We start from the raw sequence: 27303 nt of genomic DNA, 5'->3' as shown, positions 1-27303 counted from the left end.
TACATCCCGAGGGGTTCGTGCTGATTGTATGGAGATGGGGACAGCCGGTTAACAAGGAAAGAACAAGATGTTTGTCAGGAGAAGTGCAGTATTATCATAAGGAGAGAGTTGTACTTGGAACATGGAGGGGAAAAGAGAGGCTGAGGAGGTCTAAGAGAGAGGGGGAGGAATGAAGAGGGTGAGCTTGAGTTGGTTAAAAATAGCTGGGGGAAAAGGGGATGGTTTGTTAACGGAGAACGGTAGAAAGTGTAGGCAGAGTGAGCTGAAGGGCGAAGGATCGGAGGTGGTAGGTGTGGTGACATTCTCGGAGCCCGAGGCTTGCACCGAGGGTCAGGATAAAGAGTCTGTGACAGTAGGAGTGAAGTTTTATTTGAAAGATTTGACCCTTTAAAAAAAAAATTTGCTGATTCCTTTGAGGTTTCAGGATGGGTGAAAACAGAGTTTGGTGCTGTGGAATCGGGTAACCAGAAAGTGGTCTTGTGTATGTGCTTCTGCTGGTCAGAGGGAGCCGGCGCTCTGTGTTAAACGAATGGGGGGCAAGAGATATGAATTGTTTTGTTCTCAAGAAAAGGGTGCCATTGAGGATTGAATACTGGGGTAGCGGTCAATGTGAACGCTGAGCAACTGGAGGGGAAGAATCCCGGTGTTTGATGCTCGTCGTTTGGCGGCGCGATTGGAGAAACAGAAGAGTCATTGTCTGTTCTTTTGAGTTTTGATGTTGAGTCTTTACCCGACAAAGTGATGTTAGGATATATAACTTGTCCTGTACGAGCTTTGTGCCGACTACATTACATTATTACAGGTGTCAAGCTTATGGGCATGTGGCAACAGTGTGTAGGAGGAAGGTCCTAAGTGTGAGCAGTGTGCAGAAAGGCATGAGACGTGTAGTATTTGGGAAAGTAGTGGTATGTGTTAATTGTAGGGGCGGGGGGATCAGAAATGTCCCGTGCGAGAGAGGCAGGTTGAGGTTTCCAGGGTTAGAGTAGTGCAGAATTTGTCATATGCTGAGGCAGTGAAGAAAGTAGAGGAAGATGGGTCAAGGGGGAGGGATCCTGAGAGGAGTGGCGTGAGTAGTAGATCAGTACCAGTACAGAAGGATAAACCAACAAGTGATATATGTTTCAGTAAAATTAGATTATGGGATTAATGTAAATCTCAGAAAATAGAGGTGGCAGCAGCTGCAGAGAGGTATTTGGGTGTGCGAGACTTGACATCAGGAGAGTTACAGGGTGTTAAGTGGTGGTGTCCCATCCTTTCAGCCTGAAGTAGGACTAAATATATTTAAATAGTGGAGTATGGTATTTATTATTATTTGTGAGTGTAGTGTTAGATGGTCCGGTATTTGTAAAAAAAATTTAAATGTAGAAAGGACAAAATAATTAAGCTAAGTATAAGGGAGTCCAGTCTAGTAGGTGGTGGTAATCCAACATTTATTGGATGCCAACCCCCGTTAAACCTCATCAAAGAAAACTCTGGCAGTTATTTTAACTTTACGGCAATGGTAATCACTATGCAAGAGTTGGGTTGGCTACACTAGCCGTGATGCTGTAACATTAACAGAACTGTGGGAAAGCAGTGCTCGGCAAGCGGGGGAGAATGACACTGTACCGGTGTTCTAGTTAGCTAGCTACTTCCCTCACCATATTGTTAACAAAACTGCAGGTAAAAACAGTACTCGGCAGGCAGAGTCGAAGGACACTGTGTACCGGCCCCCTTCTTATGTGGGAGTTTTCGGCGGTTGGCATCCAACTCTGGTGCATTACTATCACCTACTGTGCTGGAGTGTGTGCCAGAGACAGCGCTAGCAGCTGCAATGGCAGTGGGCGTGGCATGTAGTAACCGCAGTCTGCAGATAGACGTTAATGTAACACATTGGTATCCGGTTGCTGAGCAACCGTTTTTGTTTGTCCAGAAGAAACTAGTCTGTCAAAATTTGCTAGCTCATGTCTAAATTCACAAACTAAATACTGCAGTTCCAACCCCAAAATTATTTTAAGCCTCAAAATACAACAGCTAAATATTTGTTTTGCTTTGACTTTGTTATTCATTATATTTTCGAGGATCCACATGTTCTCATGGAAAATGCTATTTCCAACAACCAATGAGCAACTCCACCGTATATTTGAATGTTGAGATTGCTGAAAGGCCAGTCTAGTTGGCAATGACAAGGAGTGGAATATTAGCTCAAGACTGGTAACGTTACTCAGACTACCTTTCATTTTCACTCTGATTCCAAGCTGGCACTGCACACCCATCTATTGCTTATTTTTGTTGTTTCTTTCAGTTTTTAAACAACTTTCATGTATTTTTGTTTTGTTTTTGTACAGACTCTTTCTTTCATTTATTAGATTTTTTAATATTTTTTTCATTTGATTTATTTTGTTTGTTACGTTTGATTTGTTTTGTTTAACACCAACGCATGTTTTCCGTCCATACTGGGTGTGGTATCCATCCATAGAGAGAGAAGGGGAAGGAAGCCAAGGGGGTTTCTGGAGAAGGAGACACCTCCCTAAATAGGGAAGCTCCTATCCCCAGTCCTACTGGCCCCTCCACTGATCCCCCTCAGTCGCCCCGTTTTGAACACAGCCCAATCGAGGGGGCGTCCTGGTAAAGCTAGAAGTCTCCAGTAAGTACACAATGTCTTACTTCAGACCAAAACCCCAAAGTCGCCAAAATTGTCCAGTCAATTGGACGGATCAAGCCACAACAGAGATACTCAACCTTGAAATGAAGGCCTATATTCCCCCTTAAAAAATATGCACGCACCCACACATGCATGCACATGTGCAGCCAAACACACACACACCCACCCACACATGCATGCACATGTGCAGCCAAACACACACACACCCACCCACACATGCATGCACATGTGCAGCCAAACACACACACACACACCCACCCACACATGCATGCACATGTGCAGCCAAACACACACACACACACCCACCCACACATGCATGCACATGTGCAGCCAAACACACACACACACACCCACCCACACATGCATGCACATGTGCAGCCAAACACACACACACACACACCCACCCACACATGCATGCACATGTGCAGCCAAACACACACACACACACACCCACCCACACATGCATGCACATGTGCAGCCAAACACACACACACACACACCCACCCACACATGCATGCACATGTGCAGCCAAACACACACCCACCCACACAGCATGTCCATAGGACTCCACACACTATCAAGAGGGAAATTGTATACATGTAACCACAAGAGGGCATTAACACTTTTGTGATATGCACAACCTCTGTTCGCCATTCTACATTCTGATGTCATCACATAGAAAGTATAATACTGGATTTGCGCTGATTTGACTTCCACTCATCCCATGTCCAGATTAAGCCTAGTCCTGGACTAGAATACACGTATAATGGAAATTCTCCATTTAGAATTTATTTGAGTCCAGGACTAAGTTTAGCGGGAAACCTGATCCCGAAGGTTTAATAATTACACATGAAAGATTTGTCTCATCACTGTAGGTGCCCTTGCTCGCCATTCACTAAATGTATCAATATCCACTCCTGCAGATTGAAAGCCACAAACTGAGTTTCCGTGAGACGGCGAAAGCCCGCACCGACCACGGAGCGGAGATTGTCCCCGTGGAGATCATCGCAGGCGGCTCACCCGCCCGTCTTCTCAGCAACGTGTCGTCCCCTGGCAGCCAGAACATGACAGAGACGCCGCCGCTATCCATGCTTGCCGACCAGGTCTCCGCCTCCCTCGCCAAGCAAGGCCTGTGATTCGACCACGTCCCTCCCTGAAAAAGCATTGTAGGTTACCAAGGGAACCAACCACGTGATAAAAAAAAGAGAAACGAAGAGAAAAAGAAGCACCTCACTCACTCTCCCTTCCTCCTTGAAATTCAAAGTCGCTCGCAGGATTTTTCCGACCGGGGATATCAGTCAGGGCAAAGTGGTCCGTTAATGGACAGCCGTTTATGGTCTTGATAGTTAGATGGACACAGGTAATGAAAACATATATGTGAAAGAAACGCAGCATTATTCTATACCCATAAAAACACAGACAGGCCTTGTTATAAAGACATTTACCATACTTTCCATTTACAGTGCAATTAATTGGGCTGCTCAATTTGAAAGCAACTGCTCCGCATGAAAATATTGCACATTTCTTTGCTTATTGCCATGCAGTGGATGTTTGAATTTGCCCATTTTAAGCCTTAAAATGTGAAGTAGCCAAAGCCTCAAATCTTTTCTCCACTAGAAAAGATCAGCTAAATTAAAGTGACACTGTACTATACCATTCAAATGATACTAAGTGCCAAATAGACTGTTGCCCTTTCGTGCTTAAAAAACTCAGATATTCCCCAGTTGAGAAATCCGCAAAGATTTATTTACGGTATAATGAAATTCGAACGTTGTCGTAAACAGTTGCTGTGATGTAATTAATAGCGTGTAAGTAAGGCAATTTGACTCTGCCTTTGAGATGATTAAAATAGACATTGTTTGTGAAATTATAAAATAAACCATTTTCATGAGAAGGACAATTACAAGTCTATTACCCAGAATATTTAACTTAAGAGTTAAAGCCCATGGCCTGTTCAAAACATTTCAAGGAGGATCCCATTGCTGAGCAATTCAAATCAATTAAGTAAACAATGAATTATGGAGTAATGGAGCCACATTGTGCACATGTCAATCAATTGGATAAGATTGCTCATTTGAAGTTGAGAGGGTTTTTTGTGTGTATGGTATAGTCTACGTGCAGATATTTTGGTGGTATATCACCAATCCTCACCAAGTTTCTTCTCAGCAGTGAGTCTGGATCTGAGTACCTCCCCGTTGATTTCTAGAACGAATATCCATTCTAGACCATCTGATTGGTCCAGAGCCAGAACACACGTGGGTATAGGGGCGTTATGAAATTTCATCATTGGCTTTGATACTCCGATTGGTTAGAGATGATCCAATCGCAGATTACTTTGTTTTGTACAACACCCCTTATTTTGAAGTCAACAACAAACGACTTGAATGATGGCTGTCTCAGACTGCAGTATGTAGGAATGATTGCACAGCGGAATAATTCAGTTTGAGTGGTCAGGCAATAGAAATGCCACTGCATTCCCACAACACACATGCCTAGAAAAGTCTCAATTTGACCTGCATGAAATTCAAAGCCTAATATAGGATGTGCTCCAAATCTCTACCCTACTCCCGAAGTGTGCACTTGCACACTCTCTTTGTCAAAGATGATCAAATGACCACCCCCTACCTACCCACAGCGCACTACTTACGACGTGAATTTTAACTAAAGTAAATATTTCTTCGCAACGATTAGAGCACTCTTCTTTTTTTTACGCTGTAGATCTAACCTTATGTTGCGCACTTTCTTTCCTACTAGTAGCCCTATTCTGTGGATGTAAGACATATTCAACTGCTATTTACGAATGCTTGTAGATGTACCTGCTGACACCCTGCTATTATTTTTTTTATACTCCCGACCCTCACGATGCATTCTTGTTTTTGAAGGTAGTTTTTACACACTGGAGTTCTCAAGTTGACCACCACTACATGTGTGTGTGAATGATAATTGTCTGGCTTTCCTCCTCATTCCTCATGGTCAACATGAACATTATGTAATGTGCTGAAAATATATGAAAAGGGGGTTAAGCGGATATTAATTGAAGAAATCTATTCAAGGTAAGACATGTAAGCATATTAACTACCGAAAGCCCCTCAAAATACTCAAATCAAATGCTATGTCACATGCTTCATAAAAAGGTGTAGACCAACAGTGAAATGCTTACTTATGAGCCCTTCCCAACCATGCAGAGAAAAATAAAGAATGATTAACGGTACCAGTACAGTCGACGTGCAGGGGTACATATAGGTAGGCATACTAAAACTGATATTCACGTTTGAGAAAAGGTACCATAAAACAACCCTATGCACCTTGGGGTGTTGAATGATGTCCCGCAAAAGTGTAAAGCTGTTTTTTCCAAGTTAGTATTTTATTTCGAAGCTGAAAATTGAAATGTCATGTCACTCTTCTAGTTTTTCCCATGTAACCACATACAGTAAATTAATCTGAGGGAGTGGTTTACTATTCCGAAAGGACAGCATAACCGCATTGTATTCATTAAACCTTTTCTTAACTGACATTTTAAGCAAACTGGTAATTGTATTGTAATTAAATCTGTTGCGACAAGAGGGGAAGAAAGTTTGTGCAAATGATGTTTAGGACTTAATGTCATTATTTTAAGGGAAGGAAAATGGTAATTTGGGGCTTTTCATTGTGGTAAATATTTTTTCCCTTTTGCCTCAAAGGGAACAATGATACAAGTTAACTAGCTTCTATCCAACCCATGTCCCGTTTTGTTTATCATTCTCTGCCGAGTTTTTATTTTGACAGTCGTGATTGTCCTTGTGATGTGCATTTTATTAATATTTGGTTTACACTGATACTTGTTGCTGTAAACGTGGATTAGGAAATAAAGTCAGTATTGGAACAGCAATGTTAAAGGTTTCTTCTTTCCATTACATTTGTGATGTGTTTCAAAGAATGACAGGGGTATTTCCTGTCACACTGACCTTGTTTGTGAAATATGCAAGGGCTTTACACATGGAGAATTTATAAGCTCATAGGGAACACAAGGACACAGTTGATACAATATATTTCACCTTTATTTTGAGAAGAACACCGCTGCCTGCCCGTCGGATTTGTCAATCCATAAACTTTTTTTTTTGCCTCTGCATAAAGTGTTCAATATAGTGTATTTGTCGTGGCTTCTCCCTATACAATCAGGACAGCTACAGCCTGAACATCAAACACTGTTAAATTATTTACAAAATATACTCTTTTGTACAAACTATTACATGCTAAAGGATATACCAGACTCACCCACCCCCATTCATCACGTTGGAAATTATAAGTACGAAAATAGCCCAGACAATATATCGGCTTTTCAACGCTAGTCAAACCCTATTGTACATCGAAACAGTTTCTGCCTGGTGGGTCCTCCGATCCCCACTCACAGACAAAAAACCGTAGTGGATAGGCGGGACTTCTGTGAGAAGAAAGGGATAGGCATCGATGGTCCCTATAAAGAGTCCGGTTTGTCTTTCGGTCGGTCTGGACAGACAGACTCCTGTGGGAGAATTATTCACCAGGGAAGGCCTCACATTACCTCCTCGAAATGAGACAGCAGAATCAAGGAAGGTAGAGACAAAAAGGCTCAACTGAACAGTGATGTGAATTATTTTTTCCCCCTCGCACAATTTGTTTCTTGCGAGGCTCAAACAACTCATGACATGATTCCATACTAGCGGTAATTGGAACAAGAGCAGGGCATTGGTTGGGGCAATCGTAGGTTTAGCAAACTAACATGTGGGTTTGACTGCTGGGGCAGAGCATGAATCAGACGCACAAAGTGACCAAGTAGAAACGGCCAGGCTCAAATTGACTCCAACTGAAAGCCCTACATAGCAGGTGAGTGGGTGATAGCCACAACCTTCTGACGTAGTGACTCAAACATAAGCCTCTTTAGAGGCTTTCTGTACAATACTCCACTTCATCTGCAGGGAGGGACAAAGGGGGGGGGGGCTGGGAACTAGGGCAACTGATGGCAGAGTTCAGTAGGTACCAAAGGAATATAACGGGCAGGATTTACCTGGACTTGTCCACCATTTCAGAACATTTTGTTTGCTCTAATGAACACAACCCATACTTAGTTTTGTTTTGCATTGTTACATGAAAATCATTTGACTTAACCAACATGACATTTGAACCCCCAATAAGACTCAAGAGCTTGAGTGATTTTAATCCAATTGTGGAACTGCATTGACAATCCAACAGGTACATTGACATCTGCCTTGTGCAATTCCAAAAACAGATAGGTACACAGGACTGAGACAAATTAGGTACATTTACATATTTTTGTCTCATATTTTCTTTTACTATACTGAGTGACATGAAATTGCATGGCAATTATGCATTACAAGCTGGAAACATTGCATCGGATGTGAACTACTGCAACCCGTGTCAATAGCTAGGGTACAGAAATTTAAGGTGGAGCGAATAATGAAGGGCCTTGAATCCAAGATGAAGTCAAAATACTACATTCAAAAACAGAGGAACTTTCTTTGTAATTGGAACCCGACTGCACACTTAAGTGATTTCTTGCACATTATCCAAACCAAAATCAGAAAAGCGTGAAATAACAGCACGCACACCACATCAAAAATGAAGACAGAAATTCAATATGCACAGTTGAACAAAGACACCGAAATCAACTCCATTTCTATGTAGGAGAGGTGATGCGTCTTTTTCTGCCGTTATACTAGTGAACATATCCACATGATTATTTATTTGCTTCACTTTTGGATTGGCTGATTGAAGGATCTATTCAAACTAGTGTATGTGTAATCTCATATTGAGGGTGGTGTTACTTGCTGTGCTAATTTCATACACCGCCCCAACAACCACGTGTGCCATCAGTCTATGTGACGGGGTTGAGAGGAAATATATTATTAAACCTATATGTGTATTTGTCGTGGCTTAAATGTAAATGTAGAAAACAACTATACCAATGCAGACAGAGAGGAAAGAAAAGCAGACAAGACATCAAGGAAAATGGCAAACTGATTACTACTACAGCTCTGGGAAACAAGTGCATAAAGGAACATTTCCGATTCTCTGGGGCTCTTTATTAGGTTGATTCAAGGGGACAACATAACAAGCTATGACAACAAGGCATTGCTGTTTTGTGTTGTACTCACTCCATTTTACAATGACATAGGGTGGTGGGGAATAGAACGCTACAAAGGTACACACACTGCCTGAGTGGCTGCTTAGCGCTCAGCCCATTGGCCCAGAAACAGGAAGCGACTCTACGTCCTCCTCATCACAAATTCAGCTTTCAGTCTAATTTCTCTCCTTTTTCTCCCCATTCACTTTTATATATTTGTTCATTTCGGTGACCAAGAAAAGAAAGAACAAAACTGATTTCTGATGGGGGTCTCTGTCTGTGTTCACTAAAAACTGTGAAAGAATTTGACTGATGTTTGAATATCAAACAACAGGAGTCCATTATTCCATTGTTGATGTGGTTCTTGTTTAGAGTCTTGTGAAAGAAAAAAAGTGACGAGTCCTTTATGCGGGGAGAGCCTTCATTCATCGGTGGGAGGGTCTGGTGAGAGTGGTGGAGGCGGAGGGGGCTTTCTGCTTGCTGCTGTCGTCAGGGGGAAGCGGCGAGGGGGGACCCCCGGTGTCAGACTCCGATCTGGATGAGCCCGTCTTGCAGCCGGAGATGTGGCGCATGGTTCTGTAGGGGCGCTCCTCTGTGTTCCCTGGCTGCTCCTCGGGCTCTGGTGGTGGGTCGTTCTCCAGGGGGAAGCTCCTCCGGTCCCATGGGTGTACTGGGATGGGAACCTGGCGAGGGAGAGAGGAAACTCACGTCAGAGACTGGACACTATCACTCACTTATCATCGGTCTGTGTATATTTATACCCAAAGAGCTGGTGCCTACTCATATGTCCTCTACAATCTGCCAAAGTATTCACAAAGACGACATGCACACTGATGCACACCTGACGTGTGTGAACGTGTGTATAGTACGAAAGTATGTGCTATGATGAGCCTACCAGTTCTTCGTAGGTTCCGTCAGGCGTGGAGCAGCGTGTGTCTTCGTTGGAGAGCAGGCGGTAGGAGTCCCTGGATCCCATAGGGGTGTAGGAGTACCCTCCTGCTGTGTAACACCCTGGGGTGTAAGGGTAGGACTGCAGGTCGGGGCTGGCCGGGGAGCAGGGGGAGGCAGCGCTGCCGTAGTCCGGCAGGGCGTGGAAGTGGGCTGTGTCCGGGGAGGAGGGGTTGTTGCAGCCCAGCAGGGGAGTGGTGCGACCGTCCGACCGGCCACTGACATATGAACTGGAAGGGGGGGAAGAGGGGAGTTAATTTATGTTCTTCATGTCAAGTTAAGTCTTCAGCTAGACTTCAATTGAACAGAAAGGAGAACAATAGCCTTAACCTCTTCAACCTATGGCGGCGCTATGTCATTATTGGATAAAAAAACGTGCCCGTTTTAAGCGCAATATTTTGTCACGAAAAGATGCTCAACTATGCATATAATTGCCAGCTTTGGAAAGAAAACACTGACGTTTTCAAAACTGCAAAGATATTATCTGTGAGTGCCCCAGAACTGATCTTACAGGCGAAACCAAGATGAAACTTCAAACAGGAAATTAGCAGGATTTTTGACGCTCTGTTTTACTATCGTCTCCTTATATGGCTGTGAATATGCTGTGAACGAGCTTATGCGCTCTGCCGTTCGTCCAAGATGTCTGCAGCATTGTGACGTATTTGTAGGCATATCATTGGAAGATTGGCCATAAGAGACTACATTTGCCAGGGGGCCGTCCGGTGTCCTGTCTAAATTGGTGCGTAATTCTCAGTGGCAATCATTTTACCATGCGATACAGACGGAGAAGGACACTTCCAGGAACGATACATCATTGAAGAGATATGTAGAAAAACACCTTGAGGATAGATTCTAAACAACGTTCGCCATGTTTCAGTCGATATTATGGAGTTATTTTGGAAAAAGTTCGGCGTTTTTATAACTGAATATTCGTTTTTTTTTGGTGGCCAAACATGACGCAGAAAACAGACCGATTTCTCCTGCACAAATAATCTTTCAGGAAAACTGAACATTTGCTATCTAACAGAGTCTCATTGAAAACATCTGAAGTTCTTCAAAGGTAAATGATTTTATTTGAATGTTTTTCTGGTTTTTGTGAAAATGTTGCTTGCTGAATGTCAGGCATAATACTATGCTAGGCTATCAATAGTGTTACACAAATGCTTGTTTTGCAATGGTTGAGAAGCATATTTTTGAAAATCTGAGATGACAGTGTTGTTAACAAAAGGCTAAGCTTGAGAGCAAATAGATTTCATTTAATTTGCGATTTTCATGAATAGTTAACGTTGCGTTATGCTAATGAGCTTACGGATAGATTTACACAATCCTGGATACAGGTGTCTTTCGTAGCTAAACGTGACGCAGAAAACGGAGCGATTTGTCCTAAACAAATAATCTTTTTGTAAAAACTGAACATTTGCTATTTAACTGAGAGTCTCCTCATTGAAAACATCTGTTCTTCAAAGGTAAATTATTTTATTTGAATGTTTTTCTGGTTTTTGTGAAAATGTTGCCTGCTGAATGCTAACGCTAAATGCTACGCTAAATGCTACGCTAGCTATCAATAGTGTAACACAAATGCTTGTTTTGCAATGGTTGAGAAGCATATTTTGAAAATCTGATATGACAGTGTTGTTAACAAAAATCTAAGCTTGAGAGCTAGCATATTGATTTCATTTCATTTGCGATTTTCATGAATAGTTAATGTTGCGTTATGGTAATGAGCTTGAGGCTGTATTCACGATCCCGGATCCGGGATGGCTCGTCGCAACAGGTTAAGTACAGAAACCTATCATCTAGATTCTAGAAGACCAAAGGTCAAATAGGAGCTGCTTATATTTTTCCTGTTTCACTGCATGTACAAGTGGGGAAACCTGTACGAGTGTGTGAATTGGATATATATTTTTTTAATGCATATCCCAACTCCCCAAGACACCCTCGGAGAGTGGGGTCAAGGCCAGCGATCACGGCAACGCTGGAGCAATTAGGGTTAACCTCTCTAGGGTAGGTGAGACGCTAACGTCCCACCAGGCCAACATCCGGTGAAACGGCAGAGAGCTAACATTCTAAATGCACCATTTGTTATCGTAAACATGCTTGTACATAGATGTATCGTACATAGATGTATCGTACATCATTTAAAAGATGAACGTCTTATTAATCCAGCCTCTGTGTCAGATTTCAAAAAGCCGTAGGGAGATGGGCAGAGTAGGGAGATGTCGTTGTGCCCTTTGTCACAGGAAATGCCCCATCACCTGCACCACCTGTTCAGTAAGCCTCTGCTTTAGAGCAGAAAGAGACTGCTATGGGCCATGGCACCAGCAGCACAATATTGTGTAGAGGACTGAGGGTCTTCACAATATTGTAAATAGAAAATATGTAAATAGTTACCCTTATTTGTTTTATATATATATATATTTATTTTTTTCGGGGAGGGGGGGTTAGAATAGCATTTATGTATTTTGTATATAGTTATTTCCTTCAAAATGTATCACTGTACCAATTTGGCCACATGGGTACATTTGTGGGGGACACCTGGGTGACTTCATGCTCAATGTTATCTGTCCAAAACTTTGCTCAGCTATTGTTGTCATCTTATGTTCTTCATCCACAGCATCCTATCTGTATGTTTGGCTGTTCTTGGTGATGATGCAGCAACAATAAAAACAGAAAACGTCTGTTTATTTCCTTGTATTTTCTTCTATCAGCTCTATTGTGTTATATTCTCCTACATTCAATTCACATTTCCACAAAATTCAGAGTGTTTCCTATGCATATCCTTGATCCTTGCCTCTGGGCCTGAGCCACAGGCAGTTAGATTGGGGTATGTCTTTAGGTGGAAATTGAGAAGAGGGGGGGTACCCCAAAGAAGTTAAGTGCCTTGCTTAAGGGCACGGTCGGCAGATGTTTCACATAATCCGCTCGTGGGATCTGAGAACCAGCGACCTGGCCCAACACTCTTAACCGCTAGGCTATTTGCCAAGATGTTCCCTGCAGTACAACATACTGGACCAGGATATTTTAGGAAGAAACAGTGCAAAAAATGTCAAGGTTCTGAGAAGAGAATCACAATCAATATGCAGCTTAGAACCTTATCTCTGCTACAGACCACACAAAAAAGACTGATTTCTGGATAAATAAAGAAATTAGAAAAACCCTCCACATACACTGCTTCTTGGAAAAACTATGGGGAGTGGGTGGATTAGGGAAGACCGTGTGTGTGTGTGTGGGGGGGGGTCTTGAATTGGGGCAGCTCATGTTGCAGGGGTGTCTTCTTGCAACTCATACTGTGGGTAGGGGGTGTTTGGGCGTGTGTTACTGACCGGCTGCCTCTCCTCTTGGCGATGGCGCTGGCCGTCCAGCTCCAGCGGGAACGCTCCTGGTCCTCGCAGGACTGGTGCAGCTGGGAGAATGCAGTGTCTGTCAGGTCCTCAACCTGGGAGGGAGAGAGGGAAAGAAAGATCAGCCATCCAAGTTGGTGCTGTAACACTTGATGAACACAGCTTGCTGTCAAACATTGGTTTGGTTATTACCATTAGAGCGATATGGTGAAAATGAAGCAGTTATTTGGAGGTTGGCGGCGGCTCTATCTAGATGTTTGACATCTTTGGACAACTAAATCATACTCCTGGTCTGCATCAGTAAACTACACCAACTGAGATTCTGAAAAGGTCATACCAAGAAAAAACATTTTTTTTACCTCCTCAATGTCAGCCTCCTCAGCGATTGGCTTAGCACAAATGTCAACCTCCTTCCAACTGCAAAATGTAAGCCAGATAATTAATACATCAGTAATTCACCACCCAAGTGTGTGTGTGATTATGCGTGTTCAAGTGAGTGAATGTACAGCTGATGTGCATAGCTCTGGGCAGTCTCTCTTAGGCACAGATTTAGGATCAGCTTACAGTCTCCCAAATCATATCCTAACAATTGCTATTTGCCCTTCTGGACATATCTAGGGATCAGCATCACAGTCCCAATATCCTAACCGTTATTAATCTATTAGATGGGGGAAATTCTAAAAACGGACTAGATCTGTAATTAGTTTCCTGATTCTAGGCAACTTCCCCATGCCGAGGTAGACATGGCGGCCATTTTGTGTCTTGCGTACCTGGGGGTGAGGATCTCTTTGTACTGCAGTTTCTCCACGCGGGTGGTGGCAGCCACAGACATGGGGATGACGATGTTGTTGATGTCAAAGGAGCTCTCTCCCCTCCTCCTGCGGATGGGCTGATGCTGTACGGGGTAGAAGGGGAGCAGGGTCAGTCACCGCCAATCCAACTGCTAAAGTACTTCTACAAATTACTTCACCATTATTGTTTCAATCACATAGGACATGCATGCGCACACGGCTGTACAGGCCGGCTGTGTGAGCACGTCGTACCGGGGTGCTGTTGTCCCTCAGGCTGCTGTTGAAGGGGGTGAAGGGCATGGAGTAGGTCTCTGAGGAGGCTGACAGCTGTCGGAGCAGGGAGCTGTGGGCGGGGGTGTGGAGCCCAGCAGATAGAGACGGGCACAGACTGCCCCCATCCAGGTACAGCTTAGGGGTGTCTGAGGAGAGGTTGAGAGAGAGCGAGTATGGGGGAAGAATAAGAGAGTAGAGGAAAAAAACTCATGAAATACACTGGAATCCTCCCGATTGAGTGATACAAATCCATCTCTCAAATACTCAAGCCTTACGGGATAAAATGGATACCGAATAAAGAATAAAAAATAATAAAAAGTTTAAACGATATGGAAAGGGTCAAATGTCCAGTGAAAAGCGGTGGAGGTGCCTGAGCGGTGCGACAACTACCCTTCAGAACTCATTTGAGCTGCTCAAGCTATGAGACAGGTGCTTAGGGAGAGGGAGGGAAAGATAAAGAGAGAAGGAGAGGAAAATAAACAGACTGTAGGCAACTTACTGTCCATCCTGTCTAGTGACAGTGAGTGTTCTCGGGGCCTCTTGCGTGCGTGGCTCTTGTCGTAGGGCCCGTGGCCCCGCTCCCCTCGGTAGTGGGGGCGGCCCTCCAGCTTGGTGGACCCCAGCAGGCTGTCCAGCTGCTGCCTGTGTAGCTTCTCTGAACGCACCTTGTGGTGGGACAGGCCTTGTGAGGATGGAGCAACGGAGGGTTAGGCAGTGTGTATGTTTTGTACACACACACACACACACACACTGTATATTATATTATATGAATACATTTTTCTACTTTAGCCACGACCAGTCAATATATATTTCTGATTTTGTCTAACAGTGTTAATTGACTGTAAAAACATCCTGATGAAGTAGACTCCACCACAACACTAAAGCGGTCATATTTTCAGCCAGGTCTGTGAGTGGGTCTGCGTGAGCGTACAAATGCAACCAAAACTGGCTTAGAAACGTACATTTTAACCTTGTGCTGCAGAGCTCTGGATTATGTAACACTGTAATGAAATGATTATCAGGGTATCGTGCTCCATCAATCTGTGCTCTCTGAATAGGGTCCATGCATTTGAAGCAGAAAACTACCGAAGCTTCTTCAATCAATCAATCACAGAGGAAAGCGCTTTGTCATTTAGGCAGCCGAGTCACTGTATTTACCAGGAAATGCTGGGCCACACACACACACACACACCTGAATACGACAGAGTAACAAACAAAAGAAACGCTTGTTATGTAGGACTGTGAATTGTCAGGCTGGTGGGGCCTCGTACGTTTGGTGTTGTTACACAGGTATATGAACAGCCAATACCGATCATATTAATAGCTTTGCAAAACTAAGAGATCCTTCCTATAAGTCGCCTTTCAGTATACATTTGGGTCTGCTGCGTTACGCAATGTCTAAGGTGTAGAAGATTAACATGCTTAGGGACAAATGGCTATACGAGCCTTCCACGCTGGGAGCCAATACCCCTGTGCTTGGCTTAAAGTCTCAGCCTTGTTTTTTGGGGGGGGGGGGGGTGATGATGCTTTACTTACGGACTGTGGAGAGGAGGGAGTTGGTCATCTTGTGTTTGTCTTTGGGGGTGAAGGAGGCGGAGGGGTCGTGGGGACGTCCCACGGAAAGCTTGTGTTTCAGGGAGAGCTTCTTCAGGGGTTTGATCTTCTCCAGCGGCCGGCTGTTCCAGTGGGACTTGAGGACGCGCTGCAGGTGCAGACTCATCGCCACGTCTGCACAAACACACAGAGGGAGACGGGAGTTTGTGGTTAGCAGCAGATGAATGTAAAAAAAATAATTCTATATAAGCTCTCGGCAAGAGCTTTCAAACTAGGTTGTTTATGACTTACTATGTATCGATAATTCACTGTCCATATAGTTCAGTTGATCATTACCTTTTACTTGTGTTTTACATCAAATGGTACGTTTGTTTCTGCATATGTACCAAGATGTTCAAATAAACCTACCTACACCTAAACAGGGCACATTGGCCCGGCAAAATAGAAACAAACCACCAAACCGGTATCGAGAACTGTATAGGCGTAGATTCTAGGGGAACTACAGATCAAACTTGTAAAAACTACAAACCCCATCAACCGTGCACTATTAAAAAAGGCCAACACCATTGTGTGTGCCAGCTACAGCAGCCATATTGGACCCCTCGCTACCACCTACAGACAGACAGTAGCACTGCATGGTCATAGACTGCATTGCCTTTTCAACTACCAACCATCCCCTCTTTCACCAGTTGACCTAGTTCTGAATGCACCATCCGTCTCCAGCCAGTCCTTTATACCTCATTACACTGCAGACTTTTGACGCTTTCACATCTCTCAGGCCTAGCTAGCTAGCTAGCTCCTCTCATGTGGAAAAGGAACATCTGGGACTGAGAGGGCGAGGGTGGATGCAGTAGCGCTTTGACAGAGCGTCAGAGTGGATTTCTCCCTCAATCCACCAGGGGGAGGACTTCAGCAGGTTCAGACTGGAAGCTCTAGAAGCCCCTCCACCCCCGCCAACCCCCTGAGGATTTGGCCTGCTTTCATCCTGCACTCTACTTCCCCCTGCCTTTAATCTAAGCACTGGCAGGCCCACATTACAGGCGCGGGCCACAGGCCTTTACTACAGCAGTAGAAAAGTGTGGGAGGGAGCTCACTAGTGGAAATCAGAATCAGAATGAAATACACACCACATGACATGGGTGGAACAAAGCCCCTTGATTGGATTGAAGCTGGTGGTGCTACAAGTTCTCAATACATCAAAGCTCCAGCTCAAATTCTGCCTAGAATATAGTCTATATAATGCGGTGCGACTAAGTAGTCAATACTGGATCGTTATCACATATAAACCAAATATGCTGCTCCACTACCCAGCAAACACAAAATGGAACAGCAACCTCTGTCCCTTGTTAGCCAACCCCTGGCCCTTGTTAGCCAATCCCTGGCCCTGGTTAGCCAACCCCTGGCCCTGGTTAGCCAACCCCTGGCCCTGGTTAGCCAACCCCTGGCCCTGGTTAGCCAACCCCTGGCCCTGGTTAGCCAACCCCTGGCCCTGGTTAGCCAACCCCTGGCCCTGGTTAGCCAACCCCTGGCCCTGGTTAGCCAACCCCTGGCCCTGGTTAGCCAACCCCTGGCCCTGGTTAGCCAACCCCTGGCCCTTGTTAGCCAACCCCTGGCCCTTGTTAGCCAACCCCTGGCCCTTGTTAGCCAACCCCTGGCCCTTGTTAGCCAACCCCTGGCCCTTGTTAGCCAACCCCTGGCCCTTGTTAGCCAACCCCTGGCCCTTGTTAGCCAACCCCTGGCCCTTGACCCAGGGCATGACGAGGGCAGAGCTACTTACACAACAGTGAGAGAGAAGATGTGGTGCACGTAGCTACAAGGCGTACATTGTCTCCGGCTGGAGCGGGTTTGGATGTATTTTTATGATCAAACAAATTCAATCAATCCATCAATCAACCGATCAATCTTACCGTCTGTGAGGGAGAGGATGGGGTGCACGCAGGGGTCAAACTGGGACAGCCTCTCCAGTAGAGGGCGCTCATACTGGACGTCAGAGGAGGAGAGGGTGCGGCCACCACACGTCATACACTGGGGGTTGACCTCGCAGCCGCAGTGAGGACCCGGTACGCTCAGCCTCTGGCCCTGGAGAAGAGAGGGGGATGATTCTTTAAACCTATTTAACCAGGTAGTTCTAAGGAATCGAGTGAGCGCAAATTCTCAATGCAACAAGGACAAACGGGTAAGATCCAGACACACGGGGAACATGCAAAGAGGGAAACCATCTCTGAAGTAGTCATGATATTCCTGTTCCAGCAACAACATACTGTTGCACATCAACACTGCGTCTAAAGTCTCAAAAAAATTAAACATGGGTACTTTCTACAACGCCTGCCTTCTTGTAAGGCAATCAAAATCGGACCAGATTCAATTGTTTAAGAAATAAAAACATAGATACATAGCACCACAAGCGTAGCTTTTCGTGCCATTTACGTATAGGGTAAGCCTTTGAAACTGCGGCGGTGCTGGTTTAACAAGATAAGCCAGAGTTCCTGTTTAGTTTAACGCTTTAACAACGATCTGAAGCGCAAGGGGCTGAGAGGAGAGCTTGTTCACAGTCCGCTCCCGTTATGGCAGCGTTTCCTTTCACTGAACAGAGTACGAGTGTTGATCTGGGATAAGCTCCCCCTGTCTAGTCAAACCTCTTTGAATTGTGTGCGTCTTGTCAGGCAGCTCCTCGTAGTCTGAGATATAACGCCGCGGCTTTAAACAGAACACGAGTCAGCGGCGTTCAGCCCTACCTGTGTCGTTGGAGACTAGCCACCTGTTCCAAGGCCACTTCACGTGAAGGAATCGACGTCTTCGGAGAATGCAGAGGTAGAAGACATCTAGCCTAAACACACACACACACCGAGGGTGTGTTCTCTCACTATGAGAGTTCGAATGCAGATCCTTAAAATGTACTGTCGTGGAGGGCTGGTCATTCACCATTAACCCATATGCTGTAGTCAGTACATTGACAAACACGTACACTCCCCACGTGTAATCACACTTAATGCTAGTACAAACACAGACGCTCGCATGTCCTTTCACACTTGTAACTCAAGACACACACAGACCGGCATACATTCACTTTTTTTTTAGCCACTTGCCCTTTGGACAAGTAGGATTGACTTTGTACTCGTCCGAAAGCTCAAGTCACTTGTCCCCAGAATAATTATAGTCTGTAACACCATGGGCCAAAAGGGAGACTTAAAAGACTTTACAAAATACAATTATCATTATTACTACCATTCAGAGAACCGCAAAAATGTAAGCTACCCTCTGCCAATAGGCTACTTTGCATATGCAAGCCTGTCTGAAAATAGAACACTGCCCCTTTAAGGCTCTCCTGGAGGATGGTTGGCTGACAAAATATTGCAACATTTTACACTTACAACTAAACACGGTCTTTATAACATACGTTCCTAATTGAATGAATCAGGGATCAAATGGCTACGGTTGGCTACCTCAAGCAAGGTAACTAACAAACACATGTTTATCTGCCTTGTAAGGCTAAAATATTGAGGTTTCAGTGGAGATTTACTGACAGCATTGGGAATCATTTCTCATTTGGGCTAGGTCAAATCACACACATATTTCAACGTTGTCAGAATGACATGGCCAATGCTTAATAGAACTTTCCAAATGAGTCGGATTTATTTCTCAACTCTTTCGAGTGCTTGAGAGGCCGTTTTAAAAACAGCAGTAATTAGCTTTGATTTATTAACACACACGTTCATCATTCACGACGAGTGCTGCTGGAACGGTTTTTCTTTAGGACATCCGACACGACAATGACATTAATTTGATGCTAAACAGTCAACTAGCCAGGCAACACCATATGTTTCGAATTGGCTCTTTAGTTCATCCGTTGCCCATCGTTATTTTACAGGCCTACCTGCTGTAATGTCTCCCTCTCTCTCTCCTCGGACCCAATCACACAGGATCACACCAGGTGATGCCCGCGCCATGACTTTTCAAGGACTTTCATGACCATACGAACCCTGTTTGCTGACCAAAAATATGCTATACCTGGGAAAATAACTCACTAACTAGCAAGGAATATGAACAAACGTGGCTACGTGGGGTTCTGCACTTTGATCTCAAAAGTGATTGACATACCCCGCCTGTCAACGCAATATAGTTCTATTCTGATGCGCTCTGCATACATTGGGAGAACAGAGCACAACAACGCATGTGGAGGATACTCTGATCCAACTCTGACCGGAGTATTTGTTTGATAATGTGATTTGTTTTACTTGTCCATCCGGACAACAGTAATCTATATTCTGCTGGTCTGATATTTATTTTTTACGTGCACCGGACAAGAGCTAATGTCGAACCGTGAACAAATGTACACACACCAATACACCACCCATGCGTAAGAGGACAGACATTGCAGATGGCATATCCTTATAAAACACACACATAATATATAAGCTATACACAGACAAAATATCAGCCAACCACTCTGTAGTTCAAGAACACTGACAGTCATACTAGCAAACAATACACCCATTCGCTACCCAGAAAAACAACAGCTGAAAACACAATATGACAATGTAGCAGTGAAAGCACACCAACAGAAAAACAATATTACACACAGTAAAAGCGCGCACACACCAACCTTGCGGTTGAGGTTGGTGACGGTGCTGGGCCTGACGAGGCGTCGTCTCTTGCAGCTGAGGAGGGGCCGTGTTCGGGCCGACACACACGTGTCATCCTGAGGGGAGCACAGTAGCTGGGGCAAGGGCTGGTTCTGCTGCTGCTTCCTCAGCTGCTCCTCCGGGTCAGAACCCTCGAGAGAGACAGGCCGCAGGCTGGAGGGAGGGAGGAGGGACAGTCACTCATCAATACTACGCAACACAAAAGAAGACAGAGAAACCCTGTGAATCTACATCCACGAGCTGCTGATAAATATTTGGGCTGAGTGATTAGTGCTTTTTGAGGTCGGTTCGCTTTCGATTATTTGGGCTGAATGCTGTAACACAGAAAATAAAACTCATACAAGTCCCATGATGGTAGTGACTGCCCATCATTATTGCTTATCACTTATTGCGCATAATTTATTCACATCACTTTAATAAAATATTTCAGTTGTGTATATTATTTATTTTTCATTTGATTAATTTATTATTTAATTCCAAGTCATCTCATCTACACAGAGCTGCTGCCAATGCTTTCTGACAAAAATCACTATTTTGTAGTTCCTCAAGGTAAACAAGGCATACTTTTATGACTGCTGAATACCAACTATCAATCACATAGATCATGTATTTTCAGGTAGAGATACCTCGAAGCGACAGCTGCTCTCTATATCCCCTCACAATCACGCATTCTTCTGCCTCTTCTGCAGCAGGCATAAAAGAAACAGAGACCGAACAAGTAGATGTACAATGGATTATGCTCTTTGTAGTTTACTACAATATTGGCCAGTTGGAAACTACAACTCCCTACTGCATTGCATAGTTCAGGCTGGATCTAATTTCTTTCTAAAGAAACTGTGCAATGTGCACATTGAGCTCACAGAAAAACAGAACAAAATAGATTTCAAATAATTGAACTATCGATCAACTAGTTGTTTAAAAAACCAAAAATAACAGAAATGTTGGTTATTCGCTCAGCACTAATACATATGGACATTGTAGATCTATAGACCAATGACATAAGCTGGAGGGAAGGGAGGGACAGTCACTCATCAACATTGCAATACATGAGTCCATATATTACTACTACTGCTTATGTTCACGATGGATTTATGTTTTGATTGTCCACTGAGTAGCTTATTTGGTAGGTCTCAATGTAACCGTATGGGAGGAAATGCCCATCCCTTTTAGCACTATAACTAGTGTGAATACGTATTACTTGGTGACAGAATGATTATTTAAGTGTAACACAAAGAACTTCCATTCACAGTTCTGCATTCCACTAAGAGGGAAAACAACAGGCTGCAGCATGAACACCTGTGCTGTGTGTCCAAACCCTGTAGTATGTTTGGGAAGGACAGCGAGCAGCTGCAATTCCCACATGGACCATGTCCCCATCCACCCACCCCCTTTGTTCAGACACAGTGGTTGGCATAGAATGGTTTTGAGATTCCTGCAGGACACACACCAACTGGACGGGTAAGAGGGCTCATTCGGTTGTGTCGTACCTGTTGATGATCCCGTTGACCTGTCTCCCGGACGCGCACCCTTTCCTCGGGCTCGTTTCCACGGATCCCGGACCCTCCGCCCCACCGTCTGAGCCGCACTCCTGGAACCAAAGACAAGGTTGGCACGGCTACCATGGAACTCCCCTTCTAAAAACTCTTCCAAACCCATCCTCAACTCCATTCCACTACAGCCGAGCCCAGAACAGTTGAACGACCTCCTAGTGAATTCCTCGGGCCACAACTGAACGGATAGAAAGGCCAACGCTACTTGGCATGACAAAACAAAGACCACCACTGTTTTGGGACCTCCCCCTCCTCACCCCTTCTCTTCCTGAGATAGTAGTCCCTCCTCCCTCCCAAGTCCTGGAGGCTGGTTAGGGTTCTGTGGGTGAGTCTTGTTCCTGTCTCTCTATTTTGGGCACAGTGCCAGGGTGCCATGTTGGGTGCTGTCCTCTCTCCCCCTCTCTCCCTTCTTTCTCCTCTGAACTGGTAGGGAGGGACCACGCTAAGTGGAAAAGTCGCATTTGCGCTCCCTTTCTCTTTGATACAGTACATCATACTACAATTACTTAAGAGGATGTAGTACGAACTGAGCTGTGGACATATTCACCTAAAATTAGGGCATGAATAGGATACGCGAATTGATGTCTAAGAAATTAAGACACAGGCTTGTTGAGGATCTGATTGGACAGTTACATCGTCAGACTCATTTACCTGCATTACAGGGCAACCAACAGGCTCCGCCTTCACCTTCCTGTCCTCGGGTGACACGTCAAAGAGGGAGGTCTCTGCCAGCATTATGGAACCCTACGAGAGCGCAGATAGGCCAGGATGAGCTCTTCAGTCCTTCTGATTCATAACACCAGAGGTAACAGTGGCTTTGCACCAAAGTAACTGGTTTCGGTGTAGCCACAGACAAGGGGCACCATGAACAAGCTGTTGAAGCAATTTGCTAGAAATGTAACCAGGAAGGCTAAGATATTCCACTGGGAAATCACTGATGGATGGATGAAGTGAGAGAAAGAAAAAGAGGGAGGAGCAGAGGATAGGAGTGGGGAAGAGAGTGAGGGATAAAAGCAGACAGACATGTCAGAGGTATTGAGGAGTGCAACATACTCTTGATACGAACAGAATAGAAACGCGTTCCCACTTTTCTCATCTGCCGATGAGGTGTGAGCTGAGGTGTGAGCTGAGTTACTTTGATCGTGGGGTGCGAGAGACATGTTAGGTCACGAGACATGCTTTTACCCCCCCCCCCCAATGACATCATGACTTTCACTAGGTCCTCCCCCTGCACTCTTGGGCTTGTTGCCAGGGCAACCCAGGTGGCTGAGACTGAGGGTGCTGACCATAGAGAAACATTGAATCACAAAAAAAAAAAAAAAAAAGAATATGAATCGTAATCAGAGTTAAGACCCGGGGTTGTGTTCATTGACGTGGTGCTGACCTTGTTGGAGCGGAGCTGGCGGTAGATGTCCGTCTGCTGGCGGATGCGGTACTCCAGGTCAGACACGTGGGCCTGCAGCCAGTTCCAGTGGCTGACTATGGAGGCCCTATCCACCGCGTAGCGCCCCTCCGCACGTCTCCATCTGTAGGGCAGAGAGAGGAGGAGGACAGGGTCAGAGCAGAGGCGGGAGAGAAGGGGGTGTCCATGTCAGTGTGACAGCGAGTGAGAGAGAGATTGTGTGTGTGTGGGAAGTGTGATTGCTTGTATGGAGGAAGGTCAGTGAGGGTTCCGAGGTCAGTGACCAGGCCTTTCGGAATGAAGCAAAGGGGCGTCACACAAATAACACTAAATGGGGGAGAAAATGCCTCAAAAACATCCATCTACCTCCATTCCCAACGCTAGCCACAGACTTTCCTTAAAGTCTAAGCCATCACACACACACAGGATGGGCACGGTTATTTGTTAGAATGGGTTAGTATTCGGTTACTTACAAGTTGATACATTTAAAAAAAAAATAATGTTTGTTTAAAATTGTATTTAATTAACTGTGTGACATTGCTACATTTCAGGGCAGACCATGCCATTTGACATTATAATAGAACAACAGCTATGAATGCGCCCCATTAAAAGAGGCACTGGTAGCCTATAGGCACTTAACACGTCCAGCTTGCTATTGGTAGGTCAATCAAAGCAGCTTTACAGTCAGAGGCTCCATGTGAAGCACGTGAAGTGGGAGATTTCTAAATCATTGGAAAATCCCCCCCCCCCCCCCCCTCCAACAAGCAAAGTGCACCACCTTTCATGAGTCACGCAAACAAGTCCCCATTGAAGTAAAACATTCTGGATATGATTTGAACAGTGAAATCAAATGCCCATGCCTAACACACATACTTCCAGTCCCCCAGTGACTGATGACATTTAGTCTAATTAAAATCGGCACTTTCTCTTGGCTCCCGAGCTGCTTGACTTAGTTTGTCTTTCTTACGTTTCAATAGCAGCAGCAGCACACCATGTACCTAGTTACAAAACTGTAGCTGGCACCTTTCCACTGAACCCCTTCCTATGTGTTCTACACCCAGGCCTGCCCGCCTAGTAGTAGCCTCCCCTACCCTGAATGTGCTGTGATCAAGCAAAGAGTTCCACATGATGGAGCTGTGCGCAAAGGACATTTTGGGAAGGAAGAGGTCTCTGAAATGAATCAAGATTACCCTCGATCACAGGGAGAGACAGAGAAACGAGGGTGGGAGGGGGCGACGGGGACAATGAGGGCAAGAAATCAGTGCAATGGGGGTAAGAGAGAGGGTAGGGAAAACAGATGAACAGAAATGGAAAAAGTGAAGGGGCATGTAGAGAGAGCGAGAGACAAAAAGAGAGGGCTGCTATGTTCTTTCTATAGAGCCAACATTACATAACCCACTTTCCTATCAGTCTGGTGAGATGGCTAGAGACCAGTGAGGCCTCTGCTGCTACAGGCCCTCCTCCTCCACCCCCATTTTTCTCTCTCCTCCTTCTCCTCCTCATCCACACTGACTGGAATTTAGAGGACAACCTCTCAACACACACTATGTGTACATCCCAAATGGCACCCTATTCCCAATTTAGTGCACTCATTTTGACCATGGCCCATAGGGCTCTGGTGAAAAGCAGTGAACTACATAGGGGACAGGATGCAATTTGGGACAGGGCCGCTGGTTCAATACTCTCTCAAACACCCAACCCCCTGCGGCTTTCATTCTCACCCTCTTTACAGCTATCAATAATCAATACAGACCAACCGAACAAGGTCACTTTTTGTTTAGAAGGGGCTGTGTTCGGGCGCCCAGAATCTCTTATACAGACACAAAGAGGCTTAAGCCTAGGAGGAAGACGTAGGCCTGTTTTCAGAATGTGGCAATGTAAAATGTATTTCCAAGACTCAAATTTCATGTCATACATTCAAATGAACGCTCCAAAGCGTCACCTGTCTACACTTGCACACACACCTTTTCATGACGCCTGGACATAAATACACCGTTCCTCCAGAAAAAAAAAACACAATAAAATTATGTGAGAACATGTATGTATACTCCCTCTCTTCATTAGCACACATACAGACTAAATTAGCACACCACACACACACACACATGTAAGAAAGGGAAAGTAAGGCAGCCTCCCATTTCCAAGGTTAGTATAGGAAAATAAGCCTGGAGTGTGACGTGGCCAGTACCAAAGGTAGCCAGTGAGCAAAAACATATGGGAGGATTTCAGAAGACTGAATAATCAGCTACTCAGAGATGCTGTATTTTATATTCTTATTGGCAATAAAGCACACATGGACCTATAAACAAGGCCACTGCGGGGGAGGGAGGTGATGGGGAACCAAAGAAAAGTTAGAGAGAAACAATTAACTCTTCCCTGTAAAACCAAACAAACACAAATCTGAACCAGGACCCGAGTCCACAGTTTTCCTGTTCATTTTAAAGGAAGAGTGATTTTTTTCTACCCCAAGCCTCTTCTTTTCAATTAAAAAAATTCCACATGGGGCTGTGGTGAGTGTGGGGGAGGGGCAGTACGCAATGTACTGCAGTACTACAGTCAACCACTAGGGGCAGTGACGGGGCGAGAGAATGAACCATGCGTTGTAGGGCTATGGAGAGAGAGAGGGACAGAGGGAGAATGCTGGGTGTAGTAGGGCTGTGAAGAGGGAGGGACAGAGGGAGAATGCTGGGTGTAGTAGGGCTGTGGAGAGGGAGGGACAGAGGGAGAATGCTGTGTGCAGTAGGGCTGTGGAGAGAGAGAGAGAGAGAGGAAGGGACAGAGGGAGGAGTTTTGGCTGCTGCAGCGACACAATGAGTCCCCCGCTCCTGTCTGTGATCCACACAGGAACAGGAAGCAGGCATACAGGAAGTAGCCACAATCACATTCTCTCTCTCCATCACACAAGACACAGAGAGAGAGAGTGAGAACAAGAGGAAGCAAGCGGGGGGAGGGAGAGAGACCGTCTTGAATGATGCAGAGGTTGCTGGTTCCTCTCGCCCCAAGTCTTAGTGTCGCATTCCTTATAGAAACAATTACACTAGAGCTCACATGAACATAAAACACTGGCGACCTACTGGTGTAGGGGTTAGTCTCAGTGGAAAAGCACCAGTACAGGGACAACCAATAATACTGGCGTTCACAGAAACACCCACACAGGAAAACATACAAGTACAATCTGAAAAACAAACGCCAGGACAGGGAGCTCCAACAAGAAGTCTCTCCCACATAAAACACGATGTGTGTGTGTAATAACAACACTCTCACCGAGGGCATGTGAAGTGCCCCTGCAGACTTCCAGAAACCCCGCCGAGGTTCTTAAGAAATAACAAGCCATTTAAATACATTTGACATTTGTCCCCGACTCGTTTCAATAAGCGCCCAGAGCCGGCGAGGGCGTCCGGCAAAACAGGCCTCTTCCCTGGACTTTCTGACAATACTGTAATACAATTCTCTGTGTGATGGCCATCAGGAAAACAAGTGCCAATCTCCATCTCTGATATTCACTAAACACACACCGTGGATTAGTAGCTACCAAACATACCCGAGTCACTCGCTTTTCTCTTTCGACTTTTAGCTGACACTCGGTTGCGTGCACGCGGTCTGGGACTCGTCCCCCCTCAGCCAGAGAGGAGAGATTAAGTGGCCATGTGCCATCCTCTCTGGTGAGGCTCCCTCTTATAGATCCATCCATCACACACTCTGCTGCTCATTATCTATCCTGTTGCCTGGTCACTTTATTCTTAGTTATTTGTCCATATCTACCTCAACTACATCGTACGCCTACACATCGACCCGGTACTGGCACCCTGGGTATATAGCAAAGTTATCGTTACTCATTGTGTATTTATTATTACGTGTAATTAATTTTCTATTATTACTTTGCATTGTTGGGAGAAGTAAGCATTTTCCTGTTAGTCTAGACATGTTGTTTATGAAGCATGTGACAAAACAAATATGAATTTGATTTGACACGCTTCCTGTGTCTCTGTGAGAGGCCTGACTTCAGAGACACATACAGAGGGGTCACAGAGCTCTGGGAGGCCGTGTCTGCGTGAAA

The 27303-nt window shown here is 45.0% G+C and overlaps 2 protein-coding genes across 9 annotated transcripts in view; one reads left to right on the top strand and one right to left on the bottom strand.

Annotated features, from left to right (window-relative positions):
* Positions 1-6512, top strand: part of LOC115110131 (microtubule-associated protein tau-like) — a 41379-nt gene extending 34867 nt beyond the window's left edge. For 5 of the 6 annotated variants that reach the window (XM_029635530.2, XM_029635528.2, XM_029635523.2 and 2 more), the window contains one exon: positions 3568-6512. In XM_029635530.2, the coding sequence (XP_029491390.1) occupies positions 3568-3780 (213 nt within the window). In that variant the 3' untranslated portion in view covers positions 3781-6512. Of the gene's footprint in view, positions 1-2458; positions 2627-3567 lie in introns of all 6 variants that reach the window. The other variant, XM_029635525.2, reaches the window with a different exon arrangement.
* A 151-nt stretch (positions 6513-6663) lies between these two features.
* LOC115110130 (KAT8 regulatory NSL complex subunit 1-like) overlaps positions 6664-27303 on the bottom strand; it is an 82214-nt gene continuing 61574 nt past the window's right edge. For 2 of the 3 annotated variants that reach the window (XM_029635521.2, XM_029635520.2), the window contains 13 exons: positions 23229-23370; positions 22496-22588; positions 21782-21882; positions 20255-20447; positions 17559-17730; positions 15634-15825; positions 14597-14779; positions 14077-14243; positions 13804-13928; positions 13393-13450; positions 13016-13128; positions 9640-9922; positions 6664-9427 (listed from right to left, as the gene is read on the bottom strand). In XM_029635521.2, the coding sequence (XP_029491381.1) occupies positions 9170-9427; positions 9640-9922; positions 13016-13128; positions 13393-13450; positions 13804-13928; positions 14077-14243; positions 14597-14779; positions 15634-15825; positions 17559-17730; positions 20255-20447; positions 21782-21882; positions 22496-22588; positions 23229-23370 (2080 nt within the window). In that variant the 3' untranslated portion in view covers positions 6664-9169. The remainder of the gene's footprint in view (positions 9428-9639; positions 9923-13015; positions 13129-13392; positions 13451-13803; positions 13929-14076; positions 14244-14596; positions 14780-15633; positions 15826-17558; positions 17731-20254; positions 20448-21781; positions 21883-22495; positions 22589-23228; positions 23371-27303) is intronic. The other variant, XM_029635522.2, reaches the window with a different exon arrangement.

The sequence above is a fragment of the Oncorhynchus nerka genome, linkage group LG26 (genome assembly GCF_034236695.1).
Source record: "Oncorhynchus nerka isolate Pitt River linkage group LG26, Oner_Uvic_2.0, whole genome shotgun sequence".
Classification (NCBI taxonomy): domain Eukaryota; kingdom Metazoa; phylum Chordata; class Actinopteri; order Salmoniformes; family Salmonidae; genus Oncorhynchus; species Oncorhynchus nerka.
The sequence above is the reverse complement of the archived record's forward strand: the minus strand, read 5'-3'. Positions and strand labels throughout refer to the sequence as shown.